Source organism: Cucurbita moschata, unplaced genomic scaffold (genome assembly GCF_002738365.1).
Source record: "Cucurbita moschata cultivar Rifu unplaced genomic scaffold, Cmos_1.0 Cmo_Scf00073, whole genome shotgun sequence".
Taxonomy (NCBI): domain Eukaryota; kingdom Viridiplantae; phylum Streptophyta; class Magnoliopsida; order Cucurbitales; family Cucurbitaceae; genus Cucurbita; species Cucurbita moschata.
The window spans coordinates 315,014-323,972 of NW_019268589.1; the positions used below are offsets into that span (position 1 = coordinate 315,014).

General features: G+C 35.1%; 1 protein-coding gene across 3 annotated transcripts in view; it reads right to left on the reverse strand.

The window, feature by feature from the left end:
- Positions 1 to 221: 221 nt before the first annotated feature.
- LOC111438327 overlaps positions 222 to 8,959 on the reverse strand; it is a 26,345-nt gene continuing 17,607 nt past the window's right edge. For all 3 annotated transcript variants that reach the window (XM_023076227.1, XM_023076228.1, XM_023076229.1), the window contains 10 exons: positions 8,435 to 8,646; positions 8,241 to 8,356; positions 7,191 to 7,233; positions 7,020 to 7,111; positions 6,163 to 6,211; positions 5,001 to 5,071; positions 4,714 to 4,833; positions 4,111 to 4,208; positions 2,950 to 2,995; positions 222 to 493 (listed from right to left, as the gene is read on the reverse strand). In XM_023076227.1, coding sequence (XP_022931995.1) covers positions 443 to 493; positions 2,950 to 2,995; positions 4,111 to 4,208; positions 4,714 to 4,833; positions 5,001 to 5,071; positions 6,163 to 6,211; positions 7,020 to 7,111; positions 7,191 to 7,233; positions 8,241 to 8,356; positions 8,435 to 8,646 — 898 coding nt within the window. In that variant the 3' untranslated portion in view covers positions 222 to 442. The remainder of the gene's footprint in view (positions 494 to 2,949; positions 2,996 to 4,110; positions 4,209 to 4,713; positions 4,834 to 5,000; positions 5,072 to 6,162; positions 6,212 to 7,019; positions 7,112 to 7,190; positions 7,234 to 8,240; positions 8,357 to 8,434; positions 8,647 to 8,959) is intronic.

The following is an 8,959-nucleotide window of genomic DNA, read 5'->3' on the forward strand; positions in this document are numbered from 1 at the left end:
GACATTTCCATGAGCTGTGGACACTAACAAAAAGTTACATATATATATATACTAATTTTTAAAATTTGAATCCGAACAATATGATATTTTCACGAGCGGGTATTCGAGAGGGCTACATACCACCGTCCATACAATAAACATATTCCAAGTGTTTCACTTGGGTAGAGGAAGAGCAGCCCCAAATTTAATGAACCTTGTTGAGAGCTGCACTAAGGATTTTTGAACAGCATCATATATATTATTCAGAGCATAAACAAAAAGTGAAGCTGAAGGCTGAATGGCGTAACGAGAGGAAGGCACTGTTTCATTCTAATTTTACCCATCATATACATTTCTCATAAATAGAAGTCTTTGAGAAAAGAGCTAATTCAACAAAACTGACATAAAATAGAGAAAGGTAAGAAAAAACGGCAATGGAAAACTTTGCATTTACTATTCTTCTTTACTTGTGAAAGAACAAAACTCTCTTTCTTCCTTTCCTTCTCTCGCCAGCCTGCAAAAAAGCACAGTACAACTTCAATCACATTCACAAGACCGTCCAGAAATGCAGAAGATAACAAAGCAGCTAAAGATTAAAGCGTGTCCGAAAATAGTGAACGCTCATGCACTTTAAAGTAATTACGACAAAAAGAACGGGACTAAACCACATTGGCGATAAACTGATATTCCGTTTTTGATAACGACGAGATTTAGTAGACACTAATGATAAATTGGGTGTAAACTAGAAATTCCTAGTGCAATGTGTCCGTGATCGCATGCCCATCCCAAACCTTTTATCTTACTTTCTTTGTATGTCTTTCCCTCTAGAATAGTTATATACTTTTCTTGTAATTTTTTTTGGTGTATGATTCCTCTCCATTTTTTGATGTTTACACCGGCCAAAGGCAATATATCCAGAATGGTCAATATAGTGTAGACACTTGGGAAAGACTGAAATGAGAGCATCATTCACAATTTTTCCAGAATGCTGTTGGTGAGGAAAAAATTAAGGGAATTGAAACACACGATTAATATTCGAGGAAGACGAAGTTCTACTTTTTGCTGAAGAATTGAAGTCATGGATGAAGTCAAAACTATATGAGCAACGGGTTCAAGATCTTTCCACCGTCTGTGCAACTGTAGAGCATGTGTCAACCTCAATAATGATCAATCTCAAGGTGTAGAGACGAAATCATGCTTCCTCAACTAGAGGTAACACTAGATCTAGCTCTCCTAAGAGAGGAGGAGGAGACCAATTCAAGGTAAGGGTCATATCAACAGAATAATTACAATTACAATTACGGACATGCTGTCCAAAACATGTTGCCCATAGCTACATGCCCATTCCAAACCTTTTACTTTTATTTCATTGTATGCTTTCCGTTCTAGCACAGTTATTTACGGGTAGTTTTGTTAGCGCAATACTTCTCACCCCTATTAAAGGCAATTTGCCTCATAATGTTAGGAGGATATGACTAGCTCTCAAATCTTCCTTCCTGAGTTATATGCTATCAAAAATGTTCTCTTATTGCTTGTCAGGCCCCACTTGGCTCGGGGAGATATAGCTTTTCGGGATCATCCGCTTCCGGTAGAACTCGAAGAATCTTATAACATTTACTTTCTCAAAAATGCTTACCAAAATGTTTTAAATCTTGTTTTCTAAAATTGTCTTTCCAGAACAAGGTTAGGGGCTATAAAATAGGCCATTTGTGCCACCAAGATCAACTTTGTATTGGTTGACTTAGTCAAGGACAAGAGTTAGGGTCATTCATGAGTCCCGAACAAGTGCTAGTTGATTGGATAATATTCCTAAATCTAATTACAAAAGAAAAGAACTTCGTTTTTCTAAACCATTTTTCAATTACAAAGTAGGTCAATGAGATAGGCTATTTGTGCCACCAATGATCCAAGTTTGAGTTGGCTGACTTACTTAAGGACGAGAGTAAATACACACAATCGCTTTCTAAGTCTTGAAGAAGTGCTTATTGTGATTCAGGGCACATCATTAGATAAAATTCCTAATATCTTCATCTTTCTCACTTCTTTTAAAAGCCTCAAAGTAGTTCTCTCCTCTCACAGTTCCCCAAGAACTTGGAAGACATAAGTAGGGCCAAAAAATTCTCTTCAATCTATGCTATAACCAGTAGCTTCAAAAGATAGCAACAAACACATTGATTTCCGGGATGAACAATCCTACCTTACATCAGTCGTCTATCACTATGAAAGTTGAATAAAAAACAATTCATCTTGTAAAGTTCAAGGTACAAATTAAATTTTCCTCCTATTTTTGGTTCAGTAACATTATACTAAATAGGGTGATTATTAGATTAACATATCCTCGGAAGAGAAAAAAAGTAAAAGGACATGCTCATGAATGGGCTGCGGGATAGGTAGATGACTTGTTTAAAAGAATGACAGTGGCCATTACACGAAGGAGGGAAGATCCATGCGTGAAACATTGCAACCAACTAGAGAAACATGAAAGTATAGAACGGTTATAGAAAAAGTGAATTACAGAGAACTCATATAAGGATCTTGGATTTTTCTGGAGAAACTCAAGTAGGAAAGAAATATGTCAAAAGAAGGCTAAACAAGAGGCAAAAGATAATCTAGGCTCTCTAGAAACTAGACTAAAATGCGTGAATAGCTCTCTAACTAGACCCAGTTTCTCAGGCTTGATTGCACATGGGGGAAGTTGATTCAGGGCAGAGGAAATAAAGAGCTATTGATCTTCCTTTGGTCGGTGATCAAGCAAAAAATTCGATCATTAAATGAATGTTCGGCACTAATTTACATTTCTAAAACTAAACCTTTAATGCACTTTCACAGATATTAAGACGTCCAAATATAATGGTTCAAGTGGGTACCTATAATAAATAAAAGGTTTCACCAACAAAAAGAAAATAAAACAGAAGTTACATCCCGTTCTTTTTAAGCAAAGAATTGGATACAAAAAATGAGAAGACATACCCTTAGAATGAATAATCTCAAGGTTAGCACAATGGTATCTCTCAAACTGCAGTGAAAAGAAAGAAAGAAAGAAAGAAATAAATCACTGAAGACAATGAAATTGAAAATATTACATTATAAAATGAATTGCATTCTATAATCAGAGTCGGAACTTGATCTATTGGAGTCAAGATAACTTCCCTAGTTGATAATACAGTAAGGTCAATTCGAAGTCTAAATTTTCTTCACTCAAAAAAACTTTGGGTCACTAGTCCCAATTCAGCATGGTTCCGAACAGTGGTCAGTTCAAACTTTTGTAATATTGTCTTCATTTCATAATAATAAATCATGATATATGAACTAAAATGTAAGAAGCATTTCTTTTCAATCAAACGCATTTTATCAATTCCGAGAAGTTTCCAAAAAAAAAAAAACACTCCAACTAGTATTAATCACAGCAGGTTACTTATTGAAAGAAGTACAAAATTTGCGTACATCTCTTTTTTTATCAGACTCGAGAAAAACCCATCTGATATTCACTAATCCTGATACAAGGCTCCAATAATTTCTGCTATGACCCGAATGTAAATATATATATATATATATATGAATACATTCCTCCTTTTTCCAACAAAGAACACAACATGTAGGATTTGGTCTTCTGCATTCTATATGTAGTATTCGGAGGTTAAAAAAAATGACTACAAGAAAATTGTAACAAACCATTTTCTCAGAATCAACTTAGTGGAAAATGTCCCATATATTCTAGTATCCACACTCTTTTATAGGCTCATGCATCAAGAACTGTGGGTTACACTATGATGCTATTCAATAGAATAAATTCTCCTGTCGCAAGCAGCAAGACTTTGCATCTAACATCATGAACATCTAATTATAAGTTCCAAAAATTTTGTATATTTATACTATGCGTGTAAGTTTACATTTCTCATAAAAAAACGCTTTTACGTGCAGTGGCACATAAAAGGTGTAATGATCATGAAAATAGCATAATGATGGCTCCCCTTCTAAAGAAACTCAGCAACTTAAAATTTGTTCTTAAATATTAATGCAAAATTCCTCTTATTTTCTTTCCCCTTTTTCCTCCAGTGGGCAAAGGGTGGGGATCTAAAATCAAAGGAACAAAATAATTTGTGAGAACATACATTCCGATTCCCTACTCACCAGGTAAAATCAGCAGGATTGTTGTCCACTCGCAACTGATGCTCAAAATTGTTACCAATTATTATAAACCCAGAAGGATTTCCAAATGGAATTGAAACCTACAAGGATGAAAATATACGTAAATATCAATAGAGGAAAGAATAATCAATGTGAAGTATATTATTTTGAGACCAGAAATAAAGGTGTTGACTAAGAGTTGTCATCTAATCCCTCTTTCTTCTTTACACACAAGGCAGTAAACCTACCCAAAAGAAAAGTAATAAAATCCAAATCTCTTGATCATAAAAGCTGAAAATAAATAAATTGAAGTACACGGCTGAAAACTTTCAGTCAAGAAATTATAATGAAGAACACGATTGTAACTTTCAGTTCCCGAGTGCAAATGAAAAAAGTTGGGGGAATTATGATCCACTAATCCTGCGTGACAACTGCTACACAGGCAGACTACCATTCCACCAATTCTTACTGTAATCTATTAGATGCCTTTATCATTGACAGGGATGCAGAATTACTCCAGCATAACAGTTTTCGACAACTGAATATGGCTTAGGTTTTTCTTTATGGTCTATGAGAAATAGATGAAACAAACTACAGATACCGTACAACTGTATTTGGAGAAAACTTTTCCGTGATGACATCACCACTAGCCCCACTAAATTTTATACTGTATCCTTCCCTCTTGATGGACAGTGTAGCCGCTTCCCATATATCAAGAAATCCAGTCTGTCATGGAGAAAAAACATAGAACACAATCAGGACGGTTAAGATTTTTTATTAATTTGAGGCCATATGCATGCATGTGTGCACGCAGACATGCATTTACGAACACAAATAAAACAAGTATTGTAAATAACACCATGTTATCTATATTTTTATCATTTGAAGCATACCGACATGGATACTTTATATGATACATGACCGCTGTAAAGAGTCTTCTCTATCTGGTTCAGCATTTCCGGATCTGTTGAGACGGAACGATAAGTAACAGTAATTAACATTACAAGGAAACTTATGAGCTATTACAATAATAGCCGAAGGTTCTCAACAATCTTTATTTTCATAAAAAGACAATTTTAATGATGGAAAAGAAAACACAGAATTTATGATAACTTTTCACACATCAATGAAAAGTTCTGTTCCTATATATACAGAGAACCAATGATCAAAAAGATAAAAACCTCTTTGACTAGAACAAGCATGTGCTGGAAAAGAACTACAGTGCCATAAAAAAATCCCAGAGGCAATCTTTTTTTTTTTTTTTTTTTTAAGGAGAAACAGAGGAGACAATCTAATTGATTTATGCTAGGAGTACTGGTGGAGATATGTCAGTCATGGCATATCTGCTCTTACTAGATAAGGAGGTAAGCATTGAGTGTTTATAAATAGAGTTGAGTTCTCATGATTTGGGGTCATCATCTGCTTTGTGTATTTTGTTCTTCACGTCGTCTTTTCTTTTCTTTTTTTTTTTTCTAGGGGTCTTGTTTCCAAGATGATAAAAAGCTTAACCCCTCTAATTCTTATTACTTTTTACTATTTTATATGGACAAAAAAAATGAGGGGTTTCAGGATTTTCTTGTATTGGTTTTCTTTCAGAAGTGATGGAGGGTAATGATTTTTTATTTCCTATAGAAATTTTTTTTGTAAACTTTGTACGTTTGTGAACTGATTGTAACTTTTCGCATCTTCTGAGAAGCCCATTCCCTTTTTAAAAAAAACAAAAGAACAGAAAAAGAGAGAGAGAGAGAGCCTAACACTGGGTAATTTCCGTTGATGTTGCAGAATATATTTTGATTCCCATTTCCACTCGCTAGTTCTGGTTCATATCACAATCCTATACTAAGTATAAGAAAACACATGGACGCCTATCCAAGATTAACCCAATACCTTGAAAACTATCTTAAAATCACTCACTCCAATTTTCGAATACTACTAGTAAAATATACAAAATTTAGGTATAGAAAATCCACATCGGTAGTTCTTTTTTTTCTTTTTTGGTGAAAAAAAAAATTATAGCATCTATCCAGATCTAAAGTCTGTCACCAACAAACTTACCACAAGTAATCTTTTGGTGGTCATTGGCAAAAACCTTTACAAGCTCTCCCTGCAATGGCAAAGAATGCAAGTTATTTATACAGCAAAAGGTAAAATGTAGGCAGCCTCCAACTCATGGCTCCCTGACCGTGCACATCTCTCTCATCGGCTAGGGCTACGCAAATGAAATATGATTTACGGAAATTCAGTTGAACTTAATAGCACGTTTACAGGTGAAAGAAATTTTTGTTGCATAAAAAACAGTATTGTGTTATCAATAAATTTGTATGAATTTTCTAAACAATCCAAAAGATCACTAGCCCCTCACCCACAATTGCTGACTGATTCTGGATCCTACCACGATATAGAGAAATTGAGGTTCCTTCATACACATAAAATGAACTCAAGAACTAACATCCAAGTGTCTGCCCAAGGCCAGGGGTGGTAGAGGGAAGGACGTGTGGATTGGACAATGTATTTTGGTATTTTTTTTCTTTTTCCTTTTTTGGTAGAAATCAAGCTTTCATTCAGGAGAAATAAAAGAATACAAAAGGACAAACAAAAATATCCCCCATAAACGGAGCTAAAACAGAACCTAAAGATCTAACAAAATAAAAAAAGGGTTCAATCAAAAGCAATAAGATCAAGGTAATAATACCAACAGCCTTTCAAAACGGACGTCCAAATAGAAGAATTAAACTTGGCAAGAGCTCATACCACTTCCACGACCTCTTACCCCTATAAAAGATCTTTCATTTCTCTCTAGCCAAATGCTCCATTAAACTTGGTGGTACTTCAGATTTTTTTTAGAAAGGGTGAACAAGACACTATAATTTCAACAAATTATATTTATTTTAAATCAGAATCAGATACAGCACCTTGCGCCTTCTGTTGTCCAAAGGCTGGACTTCAATAGCCAGATAGCTGTCAACATCATCCGCAGTAACACGATAGTTTGGTTGCTTTGCTCCTATTATTATTTAAAACACCATAAGATTTAGGGGGGAGGGGGCATTAGGAACAAAATGTAACACACACAGAAGCGATACCTTCAATGTAATTTACAGATCCATCTTCCAAGTGGCGTACCCACTGCAATTTGAAACAAGGACCAATCGTTACAAAACAATAGTTAAGTAGCTCAGCCATAATTCATGAGGTCTGCAGCCTCATATACTTCACGGGTTTTGACATTCCTAAATTGCAAAGTAAGGGAAGTACATCCAGGAGAATATTGAATAATCCCATGCATGGTAAGGAGACAGGGTGAGAACTTTGACTAGTTGATTCGAATTTGGAATTTAATATTTTTAAGACATAGAGGACATCTTGAACTCTTTTTTTTTTTTTTTTTTTTGAGATTAGAGTTACTATGTTGATCAGAAATGTAAAAAGGGTGGAATAGCGAAGATCATCTCAAACACGCATCTCGTAAGACTAAGGATGTCACAAGTTTCTTGCCTGTAAAATTTCCCGTTTTGTAGTAAATTCAGTTTCTGAAAATGATAAAAGTAAAATACTTTATGAAAAGAAAAGAAAAGAAACACCAGAAAAGTTACAAAAATATAGTAACATAATACAAGAAACTCCCTTACGAGAATAAGCCCTAATTCTCTCCAAAAATTCAGAAACTCTCCACCCAAAAAAGGTACAAAAATGCTTCCCAATTGAACGAATTCCATTAAAATCATAACAGTAAATGAACTTGAAGTTTCACACCATAAAGAACCATGAATCTTAAATAGATCAACTCTTCATACCATTCTAAACATTTCCTTTCAAAGATTCTTGGATATCTTTAATTCCACATGCCCCACACTAAAGCTTGTTTGGCATTAACCCATAAACTCTTGCTATACATTTTAGTTTCACACCACAAAGAAGCTGGAAAATACTTCCCTCTGACTTTATTAAAATCCCAAGAACTGCTTGATCTGAATATCTCATCCCAAAATGTAGACAGGGAAAGGTTATGCATTTAAATATTTTTAGTTACTCACAGAAGTCACTTTTTGTTACAGTGTAGTCACCAGAATTCCAGTTAACATGAGCAAAAACAGATTACAAAAAGATAGAATATTGAGCTCATGAAAATGGACCTCAAAATTACAGCTAGTTGTTCCATTAATCGAGTATCCACATGCTTGGAGTTCTTGTCCCGGAAAAGCTTCGCCAGATATTTGAAGGGCCTCGATAGCAGGTAATGGATCATCATCTGCAGCCAAGAGTGAACCCCGTTCAATATGAAATATTACTGACATGCTAACAACAAAGACCGAATAAATATATTTGCCTTCAGAAAATGAAGGTGAAGGTTCCTCAAGGACTGGAGGCAAAGCTGGAGAATGAGAAGAGCTTGGCTCATCGAGAGTGGCGGGAGGAGGGGATTGCCCAGAACTCCAGTTGGTGATAGGTTCTCTCTCTGTTTGGTGGACCACATCCTGGTCATCAATCTCACTATTGCTTACAGGCTCACGAAATGTCACCTGTTTGTTTGTTCCTTCACTGTTTGAACCAAGTAAAGTATCAAAAGTAAGTTTGGGAGTAAGTGTGAAGAGCATCACCAGGAACATAAGCAATGAAAAGCCATGTTATTAATAGCAACAAAGCATACAACAAATGTTGAAAGAGTAACTTGTATTATTTGTAGCAAAAGTAATTTGTATTATTCTCCTGGAAGTATATAGGCCTATTTATAATAAGGACAAGCTAACTAATCCTTTGGGGGTTAGGAAACATTATAAAATATGAAACATAAATGAAAGCAAACAAATCCTCCAGGGAATAGAAGACAAAAAAAAAAAAAAAAAAAAAAAAA